Source organism: Heptranchias perlo, unplaced genomic scaffold (assembly GCF_035084215.1).
Source record: "Heptranchias perlo isolate sHepPer1 unplaced genomic scaffold, sHepPer1.hap1 HAP1_SCAFFOLD_414, whole genome shotgun sequence".
Taxonomy (NCBI): domain Eukaryota; kingdom Metazoa; phylum Chordata; class Chondrichthyes; order Hexanchiformes; family Hexanchidae; genus Heptranchias; species Heptranchias perlo.
In genome coordinates, this window is record NW_027139426.1 from 108,697 (window position 1) to 131,676 (window position 22,980).

Here is a 22,980-nt window from a genome sequence, read left to right on the forward strand (position 1 = left end):
TCTCTCATCAGAGTGAACTCGCTGGTGTGTCAGCAGGGTGGATGACTGAGCGAATCCCTTCCCACACACGGAGCAGGTGAACGGCCTCTCCCCGGTGTGACTGTATCGATGAGTTTCCAGCTCTGAAGGGTAATTGAATCCCTTCCCACAGTCCCCACATTTCCACGGTTTCTCCATGGTCCGGGTGTCCTTGTGTCTCTCCAGGTTGGACGATCAGTTGAAACCTCATCCACACACAGAACACGTGTACGGTTTCTCCCCGCTGTGAACGGTGCGATGTTTTTTCAGGCTGTGTAACTGGTTAAAGCTCTTTCCACAGTCAGTGCACTGGAACACTCTCACTCGGGTGTGTGTGTCTCGGTGCTTTTCCACTCACACTGATGTTTGAAATCTTCTCCCACGGATAGAACAGACAAACATTTCTCCTTCAACATTCAAAGGCCGATGATATTCAGGTCCTGATGAATCGAGTGACTCTGTCAGATCTTGACGTGATCTTTGGTTTGAGTTTCCCTCTGCAAATCCTCCCCTGTAAAAGGAGTTTATAAAAGTTATCACTGTAATTACAGGATAGAAATTCAGATCAGATAGCTCTACTTTCTATGGAACATTATTTCCTCTCTCATTCCTCAAAGCTGTAAATCCCCGTCCCACACACTCTCCCTCCTCCCTGTGCTGAAATCCAAACCCATCGCATCATCTTTCAGTGGCCCGAAACCATGAGTGAAAGGGTGAGAGAGTGAGTGAGTGTGAGAGAGTGAGTGAGTGTGAGAGAGTGAGTGAGTGTGAGAGCAGTAGTGGGCTCGGTGTGGAGAATGAAGTGGGGCAGGTGGAGCATGTTTCAGTGGGGCAGCAATGATCATAATCTCATTAGGTTTAGAACAGTTATGGAAAAGGACAGGGGACAGTCAAATGTGAAAATTCTTCACTGGAGGAGGGCTAATTCCAGTGAGTTAAAAAGGGATCTTGTCCAGGTGGATTGGAATCAAAAATTGTCAGGCAGAACAGTAATTGAACAGTGGGAGGCCTTCAAGGAGGAGTTGGTTTGGGTACAGAGTGGACAGATTCCCACGAGGAGGAAACGAAAAGCATCCAAAGCTAGAGCTCCCTGGATGACTGAAGATATCGAGATCACCATTTCTCCTTCATTGACAGACGCTCCCTGACCGATCCCCATTTCTCCTTCATTTACATACGCTCCCTGACCAATCACAATTTCTCCTTCATTTACAGACGCTCCCTCACCGATCCCCATTTCTCCTTCATTTACAGACGCTCCCTGACCAATCACCATTTCTCCATCATTTACAGACGCTCCCTGACCGATCCCCATTTCTCCATCATTTGCAGACGCTCCCTGACCGATCCCCATTACTCCATCATTTACAGACGCTCCCTGACCGATCACCATTTCTCCATCATTTGCAGACGCTCCCTGACCGATCCCCATTACTCCATCATTTACAGACGCTCCCTGACCGATCACCATTTCTCCTTCATTTACAGACGCTCCCTGACCGATCACCATTTCTCCTTCATTTACAGACGCTCCCTGACCGATCCCCATTACTCCATCATTTACAGACGCTCCCTGACCGATCACCATTTCTCCATCATTTACAGACGCTCCCTGACCGATCCCCATTTCTCCTTCATTTACAGACGCTCCCTGACCGATCCCCATTTCTCCTTCATTTACAGACGCTCCCTGACCGATCACCATTTCTCCTTCATTTACAGACGCTCCCTGACCGATCACCATTTCTCCTTCATTTACAGACGCTCCCTGACCGATCCCCATTTCCCCTTCATTTCCCGGCGGGTAGTGAGGGGGGGATAATGTTCACTGTTTTATATTCGGGTCTGGGGCCGCACTCGGGGTTTGTAAAGCCTGAGCCTGGGCCTGAGCCCGGACCCGGGCCCCGGGGTTTATTGAGCCTCTTGCTCCGATCCTCTGACCTGCACCGAACGCGCTCCTCCCGCAGCCTCGACTGGCCGCGCATGCTCAGGACACACTGACCGATAATGAGTCACTACTGCGCCTGCGCACTGGGCTCCATTGATTCAGATAGGGCACAATCTGAACCGCGCTGCATGCTGGGTGATGCAGCCGCCATTGATGCTCTTAATATCAGGCCGAAAAACAAAAACATTGGAAGCAGATAATTCAAGTGTTTAATTTATTTTCTAAATAATTCAATCGTTCAATTCATTTCATAAATAATTGAATAGTTCAATTCATTAAATAATCAATTGTTTAATTTATTACATAAACAATTAGTGTTTCATTTATCATAGAAATAATTCAATGAATTATTTATAATAAATGAAACACTTGATTATTTATATAAATGAAACACTTGATTATTTATATAATAAATGAAACACTTGATTATTTATATAATAAATAACGTTTTGAATTTCTTCATTCAATAAATTAAATAATGGAATATTAATATGATTAAATAAACAATTGAATCTTTGTATGATAAGTTAAACCTGTGAATTAATTATATAATTTAAACACGACCTCTTTATATAATAATTTTAACACTTGGATTATTTATATAATAAATTAAACAATTGATTTTTTATATAATAAATTAGACATGCATTATTATATAATAAATTAAACTATTGAATTATTTTCATAATAAATTAAGTATCCAAATAATTCAATAGTTTAATTTATTATGTAATAATGCATGTCTAATTTATTATATAAAAAATCAATTGTTTAATTTATTATATAAATAATCCAAGTGTTAAACTATTGAATTATTTGGATACTTAATTTATTATGAAAATAATTCAATAGTTTAATTTAACAACTGACGTAGTTATGTAAGAAATTAAACAATTGATTATTTATATAATGAATTAAACTATTGAATTATTTATATAATAAATGAAACAGTTGAATTATTTAGATAATAAATGAAACAGTTGAATTATTTAAATAATAAATTAAACAAATGAAGTATTTACGTAATAAATTATACACTTGAATGCTTCATATAATAAATTAAACACTTGTTTATTTGTATAATAAATTCACAAATTGAATTATTTATACAATAAATTAAACAACGGAGCTATTTATTTCGTAAATTATACACTTCAATTATTATATAATTAAACTACTGAATTATTTATCAAATATATCAATTTAATTATTCATATAATAAATTAAACAATTCAATAATTTACATAAAAATTAAACACTTGAATTATTTATAAAATATTAAACAATTGAACTATTTACATAATAAATTTAGCTATTGAATTTTTTATACAATAAATTAAACTCTTGGTTATTTACAGAATAAATTAATCAATCAAATAATTTAAACTATTGAATTCTCTTTATAATAAATGAAACATTTGAAGTATTCATATAATAAATTAAACACTTGAAAACAATTTAATTATTGATATAATAAAATAAGCAATTCATTTTTTATTTAACGAATTAAACTATTGAGTTATTTATATTACATTTTAAACTTTTCAATTATTTATATAATAAATGAAGCCAGCTTGGACAAAATGGAGGCAAGCGCAGAGTCCGTCTTGGACAAAATGGCGGCAGGCGCGGCCACCATCTTGGAAAAAATGGCAGCAAGCACGGCCGCCATCTTGGAAAACATGGCGGCAGGCGCAGCCGCCATCTTGGATAATATGGCGGCAAGCACGGCCACCATCTGGGGAAAAATGGCCGCCGCCGCCATCTTATCAGATGGCGGCAAGCGGCCGACAGAGTGTCGCCAGTGATCCCGCAGTGACCCCAGAATGTCCCAGTGACCCCAGAGTGATGCCAGGGATCCCAGCGTGCACCCAGTCAGCCCAGAGTGAGGCCAGGGTGCAGCCGGGGATCCCAGAGCGATGCCAGAGCGGCGGCCTTTGCGTTTGGGCCACCACAACAACCACCACCACAACTGTACTGTACGTGTACAGCACACGGTGGGTAAAAGGGAACGATTCACTCCTGTCTGGTACTGTACGGCCCGTGTGTGTCTCAGTGTCAGCTCCTGTTCATGTACAGCACACAGTGGGTAAAAGGGAACGATTCACTCCTGTCTGGTACTGTACGGCCCGTGTGTGTCTCAGTGTCAGCTCCTGTACATGTACAGTACACAGTGGGTAAAAGGGAACGATTCATTGAGAGATTGCAATGTTGAGTGCAACGGTTATTTGAGGGGTTCAGTCCCGAAACGGGCTGTGTTTTGACAGACACTTTTTCCAGTAAGGAGTTGAGTTTAGTTTAGGGAGGTGGGTACAATCCGTGTCTGGGACTCACTGGCCCTGTGAAATATTGAATTTTGCTCACAATATGGTGTGTTTGGATTAATAGGGGACAAAGTTTAACTGCACTGGGCTGGATTGTTTTTATAAATCTCTCATTGACTGGGTCTTTCAGACCAGGATGGGAGCTGCTTCTCTCTCTCTCTCTCTCTCTGTTAACACCCTGAGGCAGTGAAACACTCTCTGACAAACTGTTCACAGGAATCAACCCATCAGACATGGGGAATAGACAAATACCTGGGACTGGAAATGAGCCTCCCACCAACAGAGCAGAGAGAAGGAGGAAATCATCACACCTTCAAGATCTGGATTGGTTTTGTCATTGGAGCAGGTTCTGGTTAATTTTACTGCTTTGAAGTTATGTTATGGGACCAGTGAAACTGAGACACACACACACACACACACACAGACTGTACAGTCAGGAGACACGTGTCCCTTGCACAGACATTGGGTTTGAATTGAGCTGAGCTGTGCCACAAATGAATATGGGATTAAAATCTCAAATTCCAATCAGTTTGCTCCCGAGCTTCCCCATGTGTCTGTGTGGTTCCATTACAATACAATTTCACATGAGGGCCCAAAATGGCTTCGGAATTAACACGATTTCTTTCTGAGTTGTCAGTGACCTTTTCAAAAATTAAACTTCAAACTAAGAAAACATTTGGAGGCTGTTTTCACATTTCGGCTCTCTGCGTGCTGCAGGACGCTCCCTGAAAGAGCTTTTAATTTCAATTAAGACCCCAGATATGTCACATTGTCAGCCTCTGAATAATAGTTTGATCCACTTTGTGTTATTTCTGAAAAGTTGCACTTGCAATGAACGAAGGGAAGAATTTGGGCTCGAACAGATGGTAATATTCTGGCATGACGGAGCTGGGCAGAGATGAGCGATTGGGTCCACAGCATTCCTGCCCTCCCCACCATCTTCTTTAACTTATATTTTTGTATTGCTAGAAACAGCATGTAAGGGGTTAACTCCTGATACCATATAAAGTTTGTTACTGTGTGTCTCAGTGTCAGCTCCTGTACATGTACAGCACATGGTGGGTTAAAGGGAACGATTCACTCCTGTCTGGTACTGTACGGCACGTGTGTGTCTCAGTGTCAGCTCCTGTACATGTACAGTACACAGTGGGTTAAAGGGAACGATTCACTCCTGTCTGGTACTGTACGGCACGTGTGTGTCTCAGTGTCAGCTCCTGTACATGTACAGTACACAGTGGGTAAAAGGGAACGATTCACTCCTGTCTGGTACTGTACGGCCCGTGTGTGTCTCAGTGTCAAAGGTGTGAGAGGCCGAGACAGAGAGAGGGTGACAGAGAGAGAGAGAGAGAGAGAGACAGAGATTGCGAAAAACACAGCGGGAGAGTGGGAGATAGGCAGAGAGACAGCGAGGGGGACAGATAGGTCGTGAGAAAAACAGAGAGAGAGAGAAAGAGAGCGAGGGGGAGAGAGAGAGAGAGAAAAAAAGTCAGAGAGAGAGGGGAAGAGAGGCCGAGAGAGAGAAAGGGGGATAGAGAGAGAGAGGGGGATAGAGAGAGAGTGGAGGAGAGAGAGAGAGAGAATGATGGAGAGAGAGATAGAAAGAGAGCGAGAGAGAGACAGAGAAAAAGGCAAAGACAGGGCGAGAGAGGCAGAGAGAGAGAGACAGAGAGAGGGGTAAAGAGGCAGAGGGAGAGAGAGGGTCAGAAAGAGAAGGGGAGAGAGGCAGAGACAGAAAAAGACAGAGAGTGGGGGGAGAGAGAGTGAATAACAGAGGGAGGCAGAGAGATAGAGAGAGAGAAAGAGAGAGAGAGAAAATGACAGAGAGGGGAGAGAGGCAGAGAAAGACAGAGGAACAGAGAGCGAGAGAAAAAGACAGAGCGAGGGGGAGAGAGTGTTAGGGGGGTCTCCTGCCAGAAAGTGGGACGTGAGTCAGTGAGGGTCCTGCAGGGTGTTTGGGTGATGTGCCTATCATGGTTGACAAGCTGCCAGTGTGTGTGACCTGTGAGTTGTGGGTGTGCGGCTTGCAACAGTGGTAATGTGTGAGGGTGAGAGGAAGCATCTGATTGAAAGAGTTTATTGGTGGGTGGGAGATGGGCCCCCCCCTTGCTGGTGAGAAGCCATTAAACAGCCCAGAGAGGCCTGGCTGCTCGCAGGAATCGGGTAAATCACCAGGCAGGACCAATCCACTCTCTGCCTCTCTCTCGCCCTGTCTCCATCTTTTTCTCTCTCTCTCTCTGCCTCTCACCCCCTCTCTCTCTGTCCCTCTCTCTCTGTTGTCTTTCCGAATTTCTCTTGTTAGGAAAGTACTCAGGTACGGTACGGCCCGTGTGTGTCTCAGTGTCAGCTCCTGCACATGTACAGTACACAGTGGGTAAAAGGGAACGATTCACTCCTGTCTGGTATTGTACGGCCCGTGTGTGTCTCAGTGCCAGAGGGTGTGAGAGGCCGAGAGGGGGAGAGAGAGAGAAATGGACAGAGAGAGAGAGGGGGAGAGAGAGAGAGAGAGAGAAGGACAGAGAGAGAGAAAAAGACAGAGGGAGAGGGGGAGATAGGCAGCGAGAAAGCGAGGGGGACAGATAGATAGAGAGTAAAACAGAGAGAGAGGGGGGGAAGAGAGAGAGAGAGAGAAAAGGTCAGAGAGAGGAGGAGAGGCTGAGAGAGGGAGGGACAGAGAGAGTGGAGGAGAGAGGCAGAGAGAGAGAGAGAATGATGGAGAGAGGGATAGAGAGAGAAAAAGACAGAGAGAGAGGGATAGAGAGAGAGAAAAGGACGGAGAGACGGGGGAGAGAGGCAGAGAGAGAGAGACACACAGAGTAAGAGAGAAACAGAGAGAGAGGGGGAAAGAGGCAGAGGGAGAGAGAGGGACAGAGAGACAGAGAAAAAGACAGAGAGAGAGAGAGACACAGAGGAAGAGGAGGAAAGAGGCAGAGAGAGAGAGAGCGAAAACGACAGAGGATGGGGGAGAGACAGAATAAGACAGAGAGAGAGGCAGAGAGAGATAGAGAGAGAGAGAAAAAGGCAGAGAGAGGAAGAGAGGCAGCGAAAGAGAGGGGAAAAGAGAGAGACAGAGTGAGAGCGGGAGCGAGGCAGAGAGAGGGGGGTGAGAGAGAGGGGGGGAGAGACACAGAGAGAGAGAAAAAGACAGAGTGGGAGGGGTGAGAGAGAAAGAGAGAGGGGTGAGAGGGAAAGAGAGAGAGAAAAAGACAGAGAGAGAGACAGAGAGAGAGGGGCAAAGAGGCAGAGGGAGAGAGAGGGACAGAGAGACAGAGAAAAAGATAGAGAGAGAGAGAGAGAGAGAAAAAGACAGAGAAGGGAGAGAGGCAGCGAGAGAGAGAGAGAGAGAGAGAGACAGGGGGAGAGAGATAGGGACAGAGAGAGGAAGAGCGGCAGCAAGAGGGGGGGGGGAGAGAGAGGGGGACAGGTGGAGAGAAAAAGAAAGAGAGAGATGGGGACAGAGAGAGAGGGATGGATAGAGGGGGGAACAGAGAGAGAGAGGGACTCCCTGCAAGAAAACGGGACGTGTGTCGGTGAGGGACCTGGTGGTTGTTTGGGTGATGTGCCTGTCATGGTTGAATAGCTGCCAGTGTGTGTGACCTATGAGTTGTGGGTGTGCGGCTTGCAACATTGGTAATGTGTGAGGGTGAGAGGAAGCATCTGATTGAAAGAGTTTATTGGTGGGTGGAAGATGGGGGCCCCACCTTGCTGGTGAGAAGCCATTAAACAGCCCAGAGAGGCCTGGCTGCTCGCGGGAATCGGGTAAATCACCAGGCAGGACCAATCCACTCTCTGCCTCTCTACCACACTCTCTGCCCCTCTCTCTCTTTTTCTTTCTCTCTGTCCCCCTCTCTCCTTCTGCCTCTCGCCTCCTCTCTCTCTCACCCTCTCTGTCTTTCTCTCTCTGACTCTCTCCCCGCTCTGCCTTTCTCTCTCTCTCTCTCTGCCTCTCGCCCCCTCTCTCTCTTGTCTTTCTGAATTTCTCTTGATTGAAAAGTACTCAGGTACGGTACGGCCCGTGTGTGTCTCAGTGTCAGCTCCTGTACATGTACAGCACACAGTGGGTAAAAGGGAACGATTCACTCCTGTCTGGTACTGTACGGCCCGTGTGTGTCTCAGTGTCAGCTCCTGCACATGTACAGCACACAGTGGGTAAAAGGGAATGATTCACTCCTGTCTGGTACTGTACGGCCCGTGTGTGTCTCAGTGTCAGCTCCTGTACATGTACAGCACACAGTGGGTAAAAGGGAACGATTCACGGAGAGATTGCAATGTTGACTGTAACGGTTATTTGAGGGGTTCAGTTCCTAAACGGGCTGTGTTTTGACAGACACTTTTTACAGTAAGGAGTTGAGTTTAGGGAGGTGGGTACAATCTGTGTCTGGGACTCACTGGCCCTGTGAAATATTGAATTTTGCTCACAATATGGTGTGTTTGGATTAATGGGGGACAAGGTTTAACTGCACTTGGCTGGATTGTTTATAAATCTCTCATTGACTGGGTCTTTCAGACCAGGATGGGAGCTGCTTATCTCTCTCTCTGTAAATTCTAAACAATTTTACAACACCAAGTTATAGTCCAACAAATTTATTTTAAATTCCACAAGCTTTCGGAGGCTTCCTCACGTGAACGGTGTGGAAAAAAACTGTAAACACCCTGAGGCACTCTCTGTAAACACCCTGAGGCAGTGAAACACTCTCTGACAAACTGTTCACAGGAACCAACCCATCAGACATGGGGAATAGACAAATACCTGGGACTGGAAATGAGCCTCCCACCAACAGAGCAGAGAGAAGGAGGAAATCATCACACCTTCAAGATCTGGATCGGTTTTAGCCATGATGTGGAGATGCCGGTGATGGACTGGGGTTGACAATTGTAAACAATTTTACAACACCAAGTTATAGTCCAACGATATTATTTGAAATTTACAAGCTTTCGGAGGCTTCCTCCTTCCTCAGGTAAATGTCAGGAACTCCTCGAAGCCTACGCATTTATAAATCACAGAACAATACATGGTGATTACAGATAGTCTTTGCAACTGCCCGTTGCCAAGGCAATCACAGTGTTCAGACAGAGAGGTGTTACCTACAGAGCCCCCGAATATACAGTCAACACAAAAAAAAAGAGAAAAAAAAAAAGAGAGGCAGAAACATCCGGAAGGCAGAGAAAGCCAGCATATGACCCGTTATATTAAAAACAGATAGCTTTTGTTCGCTGGTGGGGTGACGTGTAGCGTGACATGAACCCAAGATCCCGGTTGAGGCCGTCCTCATGGGTGCGGATCGGTTTTGTCTTTGGAGCAGGTTCTGGTTAATTTTACTGCTTTAAAGTTATGTTATGGGACCAGTGAGACTGAGACACAAACACACACACACACACACACAGACTGTACATGGTCCTTGTACAGACATTGGGTTTGAATTGAGCTGAGCTGTGCCACAAATGAATATGGGATTAAAATCTCAAATTCCAATCAGTTTGCTCCCGAGCTTCCCCATGTGTCTGTGTGGTTCCATTACAATACAATTTCACATGGGGGCCCAAAATGGCTTCAGAATTAACACTATTTCTTTCTGAGTTGTCGGTGACCTTTTCAAAAATTAAACTTCAAACTAAGAAAACATTTGGAGGCTGTTTTCACATTTGGGCTCTCTGCGTGCTGCAGGACGCTCCCTGAAAGAGCTTTTAATTTCAATTAAGACCCCAGATATGTCACATTGTCAGCCTCTGAATAATAGTTTGATCCACTTTGTGTTATTTCTGAAAAGTTGCACTTGCAATGAACGAAGGGAGGAATTTGGGCTCGAACAGATGGTGATATTCAGTTGGACGGTCGGTACTGAGGGAGCGCTGCACTGTCAGACGGTCAGTGTGTGTCTCAGTGTCAGCTCCTGTACAATGTCCCAGTGATCGTCCAGTGTCCCCAGAATGTCCCAGTGATCCCCCAGTGTCCCCAGAATGTCCCAGTGATCCCCCAGTGTCCCCAGAATGTCCCAGTGATCGTCCAGTGTCCCCAGAATGTCCCAGTGATCCTCCAGTGTCCCCAGAATGTCCCAGTGTCCCCCAGAGTAACCCAGACATTACTCACGTGGCCCCCATCGGGTCCAGGCTGCGGTGAAGGACTCAGTCAGTCAGTCCCCAGCGGAGAGAACGATTCTTGGCCCAGGATTCCTCCTCCTCCTTCTCACAAAATGTCTCTTTCTGGATCATCTCCTTGCAGCATTTCATCGAAAAGATTCCTGAGGAGGGAGAGAGAGAGAGAGAGGCAATTGATTAAAATACAAAAGCAAGGGATTAAAAAGGCACAGCAAGAGCCCAGAACTCCCCCACACCCATTCCCACTCCCAGTTACACCAACAATCCCTCAGCACCAATACTGAGACACAAATCCCGATTACAAACCAGAGAATCTAAAGAGAGAGAAAAGTTGGGAGAGAGACAGAGAGAGAAATACACTCAGGACAGGCTGGAGGACCCCGGCAGACTGAGAGATTGTCCCCGCCCCTGGGGAGGGTTTGGGACGAGACACACAGCCATCCCCTACACCCGGGGAGCTCCCTGCTTCAGCCTTTGAGATATGAGACTGAATCTCAATGGGTCTCCCTCAGGGACTTGTCCATTCTCATGTTAATCCAGGGACAGCCCAGGACAGGACTGGTTTGACCAGGAGACCTGTCTGTTGGAATGAGCCACATTTCAAGGACCTATTTTACTGATTTGAAACCCTCACAGCCTGTCTCCCCCTCTTCCCTCACCCCAAACCGAGTCCCCCCTCCACCCTCAGCCTGTCTCCCCCTCTTCCCTCACCCCAAACCGAGTCCCCCCTCCACCCTCAGCCTGTCTCCCCCCTCTCCCCTTGTGACCCAAACACCCCAGGGACCTCCGACACATCCCACCCTGCCCGGCGTCCACATTTAAAGAACTAAAGTTGGGCGGAATCTGCTCCGAATACACAAGGGCTGCAGAGCTGGAATGGCTGCTGTTTCTCAGACAGTGTTTGACCATTTCATTCTCTCTGTGTGTTTACTGTAAAGAGCTGTGGAGGGAGCAGGGACTCCATCTCATTCTCACCTCCCCGGGTCTGGATGGCAAACAGGTTCCGAGCTCAGGGCACAGCACCATTTCAAACACTCAAATCATCCAAAGGTTGAGAAACGAGATTTAACTGACAGGTTTCCAGCCTCTAATTGAAGTTTTAATATAGAAAACATTTTAATAAATAAAAATGCTGCAGAAAGGTGAATAGAGTGAGGGACAGAGAGAGAGAGAAAATGATCGGTTCGGTCAGACTCTCTCTGTTTAAATGAGATAGAAAAACAGAGAGAGGGGGAGAGAGAGAGAGAGAGGGACGGAGAGAGGCCTCTCTGGGCTGTTTAATTGTTGTTACTTTAAACAGTGAGACTGAAATATTTCAGAGTACTTTTCAATCAAGAAAAATTCAGAGACAACAGAGAGAGAGAAAAGGACAGAGAGAGAGGGGGAGAGGCAGAGAGAGAGAGAGAGAATGATGGAGAGAGACGGGGGAGAGAGGCAGAGAGAGAGAGAGAGACACACACACAGAGAAAGAGAGAAACAGAGAGAGAGGGGGAAAGAGAGAAACAGAGAGAGAGGGGGAAAGAGGCAGAGGGAGAGAGAGGGACAGAGAGAGAAAGAAAACGACAGAGGGTGGGGCAGAGACAGAGAGAGAGGTGGAGAGAGAGAGGTGGAGAGAGAGGGAGGTAGAGAGAGAGAGGTGGAGAGAGTGGAGAGAGAGAGGTGAAGGGACCGGTGGGGAGAGGGGGGAAGGGACCGGTGGGGAGAGGGGGGAAGGGACCGGTGGGGAGAGGGGGGAAGGGACCGGTGGGGAGAGAGGGGGAAGGGACCGGTGGGGAGAGAGGGGGACAGGACAGGTGGGGAGAGAGGGGGACAGGACAGGTGGGGAGAGAGGGGGGAAGGGACAGGTGGGGAGAGAGGGGGGAAGGGACCGGTGGGGAGAGAGGGGGGAAGAGACAGGTGGAGAGAGGGGGACAGGACAGGTGGGGAGAGAGGGGGGAAGGGACCGGTGGGGAGAGAGGGGGGAAGAGACAGGTGGAGAGAGGGGGACAGGACAGGTGGGGAGAGAGGGGGGAAGGGACAGGTGGAGAGAGGGGGGAAGGGACCGGTGGGGAGAGAGGGGGAAGGGACCGGTGGGGAGAGAGGGGGACAGGACAGGTGGGGAGAGAGGGGGGAAGGGACAGGTGGAGAGAGGGGGGAAGGGACAGGTGGAGAGAGGGGGGAAGGGACAGGTGGAGAGAGGGGGAAGGGACAGGTGGAGAGAGGGGGGAAGGGACAGGTGGAGAGAGGGGGGAAGGGACAGGTGGAGAGAGGGGGGAAGGGACAGGTGGAGAGAGGGGGGAAGGGACAGGTGGAGAGAGGGGGGGACAGGTGGAGAGAGAGTGGGGGACAGGTGGAGAGAGGGGGGGACAGGTGGAGAGAGGGGGGAAGGGACAGGTGGAGAGAGGGGGGAAGGGACAGGTGGAGAGAGGGGGAAGGGACAGGTGGAGAGAGGGGGGAAGGGACAGGTGGAGAGAGGGGGGAAGGGACAGGTGGAGAGAGGGGGGAAGGGACAGGTGGAGAGAGGGGGGAAGGGACAGGTGGAGAGAGGGGGGGACAGGTGGAGAGAGGGGAAGGGACAGGTGGAGAGAGGGGAAGGGACAGGTGGAGAGAGGGAAAGGGACAGGTGGAGAGAGGGGGGACAGGTGGAGAGAGGGGGGGACAGGTGGAGAGAGGGGGGGGACAGGTGGAGAGAGGGGGGGGACAGGTGGAGAGAGGGGGGGGACAGGTGGAGAGAGGGGGGGACAGGTGGAGAGAGGGGGGGACAGGTGGAGAGATGGGGACAGAGAGAGGGAGTCACAAAGAGAGAGGGGAAGAGAGAGAGGCAGAGAGAGAGCGGGAGAGAGGCAGAGAGAGGCAGAGAGAGAGAAAAAGACAGTGAGAGGGCTGAGGGAGAGAGAGAGAGAGTGACAGAGAGAGGGGAGAGAGAGAGAGAGAGGGACTCCCTGCAAGAAAACGGGACGTGTGTCGGTGAGGGACCTGGTGGTTGTTTGGGTGATGTGCCTGTCATGGTTGAACAGGTGCCAGTGTGTGTGACCTGTGAGTTGTGGGTGTGCGGCTTGCAACAGTGGTAATGTGTGAGGGTGAGAGGAAGCATCTGATTGAAAGAGTTTATTGCGAGGTGGGAGATGGGGGCCCCCCCTTGCTGGTGAGAAGCCATGAAACAGCCCAGAGAGGCCTGGCTGCTCGCGGGAATCGGGTAAATCACCAGGCAGGACCAATCCACTCTCTGCCTCTCTCCCCATCTCTCTCTGTCCCCTTCTCTCTCTCTGCCTCTCACCTCCTTTCTCTCTCTCTCTCCCTTGCTCTCTCTGTCTTTTTCTCTCTCTCTGTCCCCCTCTCGCCTCCTCTCTCTCTCCCCGCTCTGCCTTTTTCTCTCTCTCTCTCTCTCTCCTTCTCTCTCTCTGCCTCTCGCCCCCTCTCTCTCTGTCCTTTTCTCTCTCTCTGTTGTCTCTCTGAATTTCTCTTGATTGAAAAGTACTCAGGTACTGTACGGCCCATGTGTGTCTCAGTGTCAGCTCCTGTACATGTACAGCACACAGTGGGTAAAAGGGTACGATTCACTCCTGTCTGGTACTGTACGGCCCGTGTGTGTCTCAATGTCAGCTCCTGTACATGTACAGTACACAGTGGGTAAAAGGGAACGATTCACTGAGAGATTGCAATGTTGAGTGTAACGGTTATTTGAGGGGTTCAGTCCCGAAACGGGCTGTGTTTTGACAGACACTTTTTAAAATAAGGAGTTGAGTTTAGTTTAGGGAGGTGGGTACAATCCGTGTCTGGGACTCACTGGCCCTGTGAAATATTGAATTTTGCTCACAATATGGTGTGTTTGGATTAATAGGGGACAAGGTTTAACTACACTGGGCTGGATTGTTTTATAAATCTCTCATTGACTGGGTCTTTCCGACCAGGATGGGAGCTGCTTCTCTCTCTCTCTCTCTGTAAACACCCTGAGGCAGTGAAACACTCTCTGACAAACTGTTCACAGGAACCAACCCATCAGACATGGGGAATAGACAAATACCTGGGACTGGAAATGAGCCTCCCACCAACAGAGCAGAGAGAAGGAGGAAATCATCACACCTTCAAGATCTGGATCGGTTTTGCCTTTGGAACAGGTTCTGGTTAATTTTACTGCTTCAAAGTTATGTTATGGGACCAGTGAGACTGAGACACACACACACACTGTACAGTCAGGAGACACGTGTCCCTTGTACAGACATTGGGTTTGAATTGAGCTGAGCTGTGCCACAAATGAATATGGGATTAAAATCTCAAATTCCAATCAGTTTGCTCCCGAGCTTCCCCATGTGTCTGTGTGGTTCCATTACAATACAATTTCACATGGGGGCCCAAAATGGCTTCGGAATTAACACGATTTCTTTCTGAGTTGTCAGTGACCTTTTCAAAAATTAAACTTCAAACTAAGAAAACATTTGGAGGCTGTTTTCACATTTCGGCCCTCTGCGTGCTGCAGGACGCTCCCTGAAAGTGCTTTTAATTTCAATTAAGACCCCAGATATGTCACATTGTCAGCCTCTGAATAGTAGTTTGATCCACTTTGTGTTATTTCTGAAAAGTTGCACTTGCAATGAACGAAGGGAGGAATTTGGGCTCGAACAGATGGTGATATTCAGTTGGACGGTCGGTACTGAGGGAGCGCTGCACTGTCAGACGGTCAGTGTGTGTCTCAGAGTCAGCTCCTGTACAATGTCCCAGTGATCCCCCAGTGTCCCCAGAATGTCCCAGTGACCCCCCCCCCCGTGTCCCCAGAATGTCCGAGTGATCCCCCAGAGTAACCCAGACATTACTCACGTGGCCCCCATCGGGTCCAGGCTGCGGTGAAGGTCTCAGTCAGTCAGTCCCCAGCGGTGAGAACGATGCTTGGCCCAGGATTCCCCCTCATCCTCCTCCTTCTCACAAAATGTCTCTTTCTGGATCATCTCCTTGCAGCATTTCATCGAAAAGTTTCCTGAGGGGAGAGAGAGAGAGAGGGAATTGATTACAACACAAAAGCAAGGGATTAGGATTAAAAAGGCACAGCAAGAGCCCAGAGCTTCCTCTCCTCCCTCTCCTCCCTTCCCCCTCCCCCTCTCTCCCCCCCTCCCCCTCTCTCGCCCCTCCCTCCTCTCTCCCCCTCGCTCCCCCCTCTCTCCCCCTCCCTCCTCTCTCCCCCCTCCCTCCTCTCTCTTCCCCCCACTCCCTCTCCCCCCCACTCCCTCTCCCCCTCCCTCCCCCCCCACTCCCTCTCCCCCTCGCTCCCCCCCACTCCCTCTCCCAGTTACACCGACAATCCCTCAGCCCCAATACTGAAACACAAATCCCGGTTACAAACCAGAGAATCTGAAGAGAGAGAAAAGTTGGGAGAGAGACAGAGAGAGAAATACACTCAGGACAGGCTGGAGGACCCCGGCAGACTGAGAGATTGTCCCCCCATTCAGTCCGACCATGTCTGATTTGTATTTAACTCCATTTCCCCCCTTGGTTCCATTTCCTTTAATCCCCTCACCCAACAAAAATCCATCAATCTCAGTTTTGAAATTTTCAATTGACCCCCGGCCTCCCCCTTTTCCGGGGGGAGAGAGTTCCAGATTCCCACTCCCCTTTGTGTGAAGAAATGCTTCCTGACATCACCCCTGAACGGCCCGGCTCTAATTTTAAGATTATTCCCCCTTGTTCTGGACTCCCCCCACCAGAGGAAATAGTTTCTCTCTATCGACCCCATCAAATCCTTTAATCATCTTAAACCCCTCGATTCGATCACCCCTTAATCTTCGACACTCGAGGGAATACAAGCCTCGTCTCTGCAACCTGTCCTCGTAATTTAACCCTTTTAGCCCCGGTATCATTCTGGTTAATCTGCACTGCACCCCCTCCGAGGCCGATATATCCTTCCTGAGGGGACGGTGCCCAGAACTGGACGCAGTGTCTCCAGATGGGGTCTGACCAGAGCTCTGTCCAGCTGTAATATAACTTCCACCTCTTTGTATTCCAGCCCTCGAGATAAAGGCCAACGTTCCATTATCCTTTTTAATGATCTTTTTGTACCTTTCCACCATTGGGAGGGTGGTGTGGGGAGGGAGCTGTGGGGGACAGTTCCGGGCTGGAGCCAGGGTGTAACCTCTCTGTTTCCCCTCCCCCAGGTGACGGACTCCTCCGGCCACATCCTGTACTCTCAGGAGGAGGTGACTAAGGGCAAATTCGCCTTCACCACTGATGACTACGACATGTTCGAGATCTGCTTCGAGAGCCGCCTGCCCCCGGGTGAGTGAGTCCGAGGGGGGGGTCCTGGGGTACGGGGAGGGCTCGGGCAGAAATAATAATAAAAGGGAAAATAGCTCACTGATAAGAAAAAGGGATGAGAGCAAAGTCCAGGTCACAAATAGTGTCACAGGTAATATAAATACTTCAGGTTCATAAAAAAATACAGGAAATAATAAAATAACTGATTAAAAAATAATACAGCAGTGATAAAAAACAAGTGTGATATTTTTAAGAAGTGAGAAAAACAGCATCAGAACCTACGAATTAAGAGCAGGAGTCGGCCATTCGGCCCCTCTGCCATTTGATAAGATCATGGCTGATCTGATTGTGACCTCAACCCTACTTTCCTGTCCATCTACTGTAACCTTTGACTCCCCTGTTAATCAGGAATCTATCTAACTCAGCCTTAAAAATATTCACTGACCCTGCCTCCACCGCTCTCTGGGGAAGGGAGTTCCACAGACTCACCACCCTCTGAGAGAAAAAGTTTCTCCTCATCTCCGTCTTAAATGGGAGACCATTTATTTTTAAACTGTGGTCCCCGAGTTCTAATCTCTCCCACAAGGGGAAACATCCTCTCAGCATCTGCCCCTTCTGGTCTCCTCAGGATCTGAAATGTTTCAATAAGATCACCTCTCATTCTTCTAAACTCCAGTGTATACAGGCCCAACTTGTCCAACCTTTCCTCATAAGATAACCCCCTTATCCCAGGAATCAGTCGAGTGAACCTTCTCTGAACCGCCTCCAAAGCAATTACGTCCTTCCTTAAATAAGGAGACCAAAACTGCACACAGTATATTCTAGATGTGGTCCAGTCGGTCTGTTGCCCAAATAAGAGTTCTATACACAAGTGCAGATTGCATAAGGAATAAAACAAGTGAATCAGACAGTTAAAACAAGTATAAAAGGACTGTTAGCAACATCGCTGCCAGACTGGGCCTGTGGCAGGTGATGAGCAAACCAACACAAGGGGAAAAACCTACTTGACTTTGCCCTCACCAATCTACCTGTCACAGATGCATCTGTCCATGACAGTATTGGTAGGAGTGACCACCGCACAGTCCTCGTAGAGACGAAGTCCCGTCTTCGCACTGAGGACACCATCCAACGTGTTGTGTGGCACTACCACCGTGCTGAATGGGATAGATTCAGAACAGATCTAGCAGCTCAAAACTGGGCATCCATGAGGCGCTGTGGGCCATCAGCAGCAGCAGAATTGTATTCCAGCACAATCTGTAACCTCATGGCCCGATATTTTCCTCACTCCACCATTACCAACAAGCCAGGGGGTCAACCCTGGTTCAGTGAGGAGTGTATAAGAGCATGCCAGGAGCACCACCAGATGTATCTAAAAATGAGGTGCCAATCTGGTGAAGCTACAACTCAGGACAACATGCATGGTAAACAGTGGAAGCAACATGCTATAGACAGAGCTAAGTGATTCCACAACCAACGGATCAGATCAAAGCTCTGCAGTCCTGCCACATCCAGTCGTGAATGGTGGTGGACAATTAAACAACTAACGGGAGGAGGAGGCTCTGTAAACATCCCCATCCTCAATGATGGCGGAGTCCAGCGTGAGGGCAAAAGACAAGGCTGAAGTGTTTGCAACCATCTTCAGCCAGAAGTGCCAAGTGGATGATCCGTCTCAGCCTCCTCCCGATATCCCCACCATCACAGAAGCCAGTCTTCAGCCAATTTGATTCACTCCACGTGATATCAAGAAACAAGATTGGGAGTGTTAAGAACCTCGCCCCTCTCTACAACTCCTCCCCTCGCCTCCAGTGCTTCAATATCCTTTCTGTAGTGTGGGTCTCTCATGTCAACAATGGATTTACTACATCTTTGTCCGATCTTACAGACCGTCTCTCTCTCTCTCTCTCTCCCTGCCCAGATCGCCAAGGCGGAGAAGTTGAAGCCACTTGAGGTGGAGCTGCGACGATTGGAGGATCTGTCAGAGTCGATCGTCAATGACTTTGCCGACATGAAGCAGCGAGAGGAAGAGATGAGGGACACCAATGGTAGGAGCACCCAGCACAGGCTTCAGTCTGCAACACCCGCCCCTTCTCCACTTACTGCTCTCGGTCTCGGGGACCCTGTCTCGTTCCTCGGTCAGCGTCACTCACCCCTCCGAGTCAGAAGTTTGTGGGTTTTAGCTCCCTCCACCTCCCGGGACATAAGCCCCTCTCCCCTTCTCTCCCCCATAGCACGAGCCTCAGCTTCATACGGTTATCCAGTCGTCCTGTGAAAGATGCAGTGGGCTCTGCTTCAGGCACTTTGTGGCAAAGCATCCCTTGCCCCAACTGCCCTCCACTAGCCCTCTGAGTAAAGAGGGGTGGTCTAGGGCTTGGGTACCAGGGGCCAGGGGTTAAAAGGACTGCAGGACTGATCCCCAGTGTCAAAGGGACTTCGTTTTAAAAAAAACGTACATTTATTTCGCCCCTTCCACGACCTCGGGACGTCCCAGAGCACTTAATAGCCAGTAATGTACTATTTTGAAGTGGAGTCACTGTTGCAATTTAGGGAACGGGCAGCCAATTTGCACACAGCAAGATCCCACAAACAGCGTTGTGATAATGACCAGATAATCTGTGTTTTAGTGGCGTTGGTTGAGGGATAAATATTGGCCAGAACACCCAGGGGAGAATTCTGCTCTTCTCCCATTAGTGTCTGTGAGATCTTTTACGTCCACCTGAGAGGGGCAGGCAGGGACTCATTTTAACGTCTCATCGGAAAGACGGCACCTCCGACAGTGCGGCACTCCCTCAGTACTGCACTGGGAGTGTCGGCCTGGATGAGGTGCTCGAGTCTCTGGAGTGGGGCTCGAACCCACCATCTTCTGACAAGGGGGCCTTGTAGAGGCAGATAAGATTCTGCATATTTTCATTCCAAGTTTGACTGCAGGATAAGGGAACGTGTGTACAAACTGGGGCGAGTGTGGGCAGGATGGAACACCCGGAGGGGAGGCTCTCAGTCGGGTAGCGGAGGGAAAACACAGAGTCCTTTCATGGGCCGTTAGATGGGGTGCTCCATGGGCTGGAGGCCTCCACTCATCTAAACCAGGGAGTTGGAGTCAGAGGGCTGGGACCTTTCTACACCAGAGGGCAGAGTTGTGGAATAAGTTTTTGGGGAAGGACGGTATAAACGGGGTCCAGAGACAGAAGGGATCATTTGAAGCCCCTGGGAATAAAGGGACAGTGGCTGCATGGTTACAAAATTGGCTAAAGGACAGAAAGCAGAGAGTAGTGGTGAACGGTTGTTTTTCAGACTGGAGGGAAATATACAGTGGTGTTCCCCAGGGGTCAGTATTAGGACCACTGCTCTTTTTGATATATATTAATGACTTGCACTTGGGTATTCAGGGTATTTCAAACTTTGCAGATGATACAAAACTCGGAAATGTAATGAACAATGTGGAGGATAGTAACAGACTTCAGGAGGACATAGACTGGTGGAATGGGCAGACACATGGCAGATGAAATTTAACACAGAAGTGGGAAGTGATGCATTTTGGCAGGAAGAATGAGGAGAGGCAATATAAACTAAATGGTACAATTTTAAAGGGAATGCAGGAACAGAGAGACCTGGGGAGTGCACAGACACAAATCCTTGAAGGTGACAAATTGAGAAGGCTGTTAAAAAAAGCATACAGGATCCTGGGCTTTATTAATAGAGGCATCGAGTACGAAAGCAAGGAAGTTATACTAAACCTTTATAAAACACTGGTTAGGCCTCAGCTGGAGTATTGTGTCCAATTCTGGGCACCACACTTTAGGAAGGATGTCAAGGCCTTGGAGAGGGTGCAGAGGAGATTTACTAGAATGGTACCAGGGATGAGGGACTTCAGTTATGTTGAGAAACTGGGATTGTTCTCTTTAGAGCAGAGAAGGTTACGGGGAGATTTAATAGAGGTGTTCAAAATTATGAAGAGTTTTAATAGATTAAATAAAGAGAAACTATTTCCAGTGGCAGAAGGGTCGGTAACCAGAGGACACAGATTTAAGGTAATTGGCAAAAGAACCAGATGGCGATGAGGGTTTTATTTTACGCAGCGAGTTATGACCTGGAATGCGCTGCCTGAAGCAGATTTAATAATAACTTTCAAAAGGGAATTGGATAAACACTGAAAGGAAACATTTGCAGGGCTATGGGGAAAGGGCAGGGGAGTGGGACTAATGGGACAGCTTTTTCAAAGAGCCAGCACAGGCACGATGGGCCGAGAGGCCTCCTGTGCTGTAAGATTCTAGGTGGTGGGATTGACCAGTTAGAAAGGGACAGGGTGTCAGTTGTGGACAGAGTGACGCTCCCATGAAAGGCCTGCCATGTCCCTGCTCTCACCTGAGCTGTTTAGCGAGAGTGGATCCAGGATGGGGATTCGGGGGAGGGAGTGACCCCAGGCATCGACCAAAGGCCAGACTCGGAGCAGCAGTGACCCAGGAGCAGGGAAACGGTGCTCGGGGCAGCAAGGTGAAAGGAAGAGGGAGGGCTGCCTTCAGTGAAGTGATCTTAGTGCAGATTGAATCCACTCCTCCAACCTGTTTGATGAGCCCCTCTCTCTCTCTCTCTCTCTCCGTGCAGAGTCCACCAGTGCTCGTGTCCTGTATTTCAGCATCTTCTCCATGTGCTGCCTCGTCGGCCTGGCCACCTGGCAGGTCTTCTACCTGCGACGCTTCTTCAAAGCCAAGAAGCTCATTGAGTAACGACGATGTGTGTGTGTGTGTGTAAAACGTTGGCCCGTGTGTGTGTCTGTGCCTGGAGAGTGTTCAGTGGGTGGGGTTAATTTACAATAATGTCTCTTTATATTAAATGGGGTGCTTTGAATGTTTAAACTGCAGGTTGTGTTTTAATTCGTAGCATTGCAGTCAGTAATTGGCCCCCGGTCGGTGTTTCAGACCAGTCTGAGGGAGTCCTGGAAACAATCAGTATCCTCAGACATGCCCTGGATCAGGAGGTGGGACCAATAGTGTTCGCTGCCCTGAGCTTTCGATGATTGATTGATTGTTTTCGGAAGGTACTGGGATTAATTCCACCCGGCCCCGTTGCTCCCCAGGAGAGAGAGAGAGAGACAAACGTCCGAACTTCTTTGGGAAAAATCTAACGTTTGTGGAAGTTCCTCTCCAACTCATTTGCCGGTGTGATGCTGCACAGTGTCGAGTGGATTCCTGGAGGAATGCTGCAGGGAGGGAGAGTGCACTGGGGGCTGCATTTCCTTCACTGTGTTGGACTTCACCTGATGGTCATCAGGCAGAGCTGGTGACAGCCGCTCCACCCTGACCCCGCTGCACCTTGAACCTCATAGGATCGTACAGCACAGGAGGAGGCCGTTCGGCCCATCGTGCCTGTGCCGGCTCTTTGAAACAGCTCTCCAATTAGACCCACTCCCCCCTGCTCTTTCCCCACGGTCCTGCAGATTTCTCCCCTTCAAATATTTGTCCAGTTCCCTTTTGAAAGTTATTACTCAATCTGCCTCCACCGCCCTTTCAGGCCGCGCATTCCAGATCAGAACAACTCGCTGTGTAAAGAGAGAATTCTCCTCCTCTCCCATCTGGTTCTTTCGAAAATTACAGTAAATCTGTGTCCTCTGATCGAACCTTGCTCCCCTCTAACCCTCGCCCCCCCCCCTCGGGCCTGCCCCTCAATCCCCCCCCAGGCCTGGCCCCTCGCACCCCCACCTTAGGCTAACATTCTGCGGGCCGCGATTATCCCCGCTATCAAACCTCGCGTCATCCGAGGGCCCCCGGTGGTCCTGCTCCCCCTGGGTGAGGCCACAGCAGCTCGACTAGTTATTTAAGGCAGGGCCGTGTCCTTGTGACAGTCAGTCCAGAATAGTTTCAGTGAGCAAAATGGGGTTCACTTTTCCCCTCTGTGTTGATCCACCAGCACCAAGTTAAATGGCTGCACCAAACACTCTGTGAGAATGTGATGTGAGGGTTCTGGACTGTTTTGACAATGAATCCGGGTGGGTAATTTGGGGCCTGTATCTGACATTGGAGACTCCAGTTTGATCAGTGCCCGTTCACAGTCTGTCCAACACCCTGATTTAAATGTGCTGCTCGTGTGAAGGTTGCCAGTCGGACCTGCTGTGTGATGCCCATCTTGACCAGGGGCTTTACGTGCTTTTAATAAGTTCTCTGCCGCGAGCAAGTGCAGCTCTCCCCGTGTCTTTCAACACCGCATGGCGTGGGCCCACTGCAGGCCCAGGGGAGGTGCGGAGCCCGAGCAGTTCGACCCTCGGAGGTTCGAGGCAGGGACAGAGTGAAACTTGGACCATTTGGGCGGCTCAAACTTCGAAAACTCGCCTCTCCTCCTCCTGCTCCCTGCGTGAGTGGCCAGAGACTGCGGCCTCTCCCTGTC

The 22,980-nt window shown here is 49.0% G+C and overlaps 2 protein-coding genes across 2 annotated transcripts in view; one reads left to right on the forward strand and one right to left on the reverse strand.

The window, feature by feature from the left end:
* Nucleotides 1–209: 209 nt before the first annotated feature.
* Nucleotides 210–22,980, reverse strand: part of LOC137312273 (zinc finger protein 268-like) — a 93,107-nt gene continuing 70,336 nt past the window's right edge. Inside the window, exons 3-5 of the transcript XR_010960688.1 lie at nt 15,178–15,334; nt 10,376–10,526; nt 210–529 (exon numbers count right to left, since the gene is read on the reverse strand). The gene's annotated coding sequence lies outside the window, so the exon portion shown is untranslated. The remainder of the gene's footprint in view (nt 530–10,375; nt 10,527–15,177; nt 15,335–22,980) is intronic.
* On the forward strand, nt 16,564–21,455 carry LOC137312275 (transmembrane emp24 domain-containing protein 10-like). The gene is made up of 3 exons (XM_067978881.1): nt 16,564–16,626; nt 18,521–18,647; nt 21,205–21,455. Exons 1-3 carry the CDS (start codon nt 16,579–16,581, stop codon nt 21,324–21,326), a joined length of 297 nt encoding a protein of 98 aa, XP_067834982.1. The 5' UTR covers nt 16,564–16,578; the 3' UTR covers nt 21,327–21,455.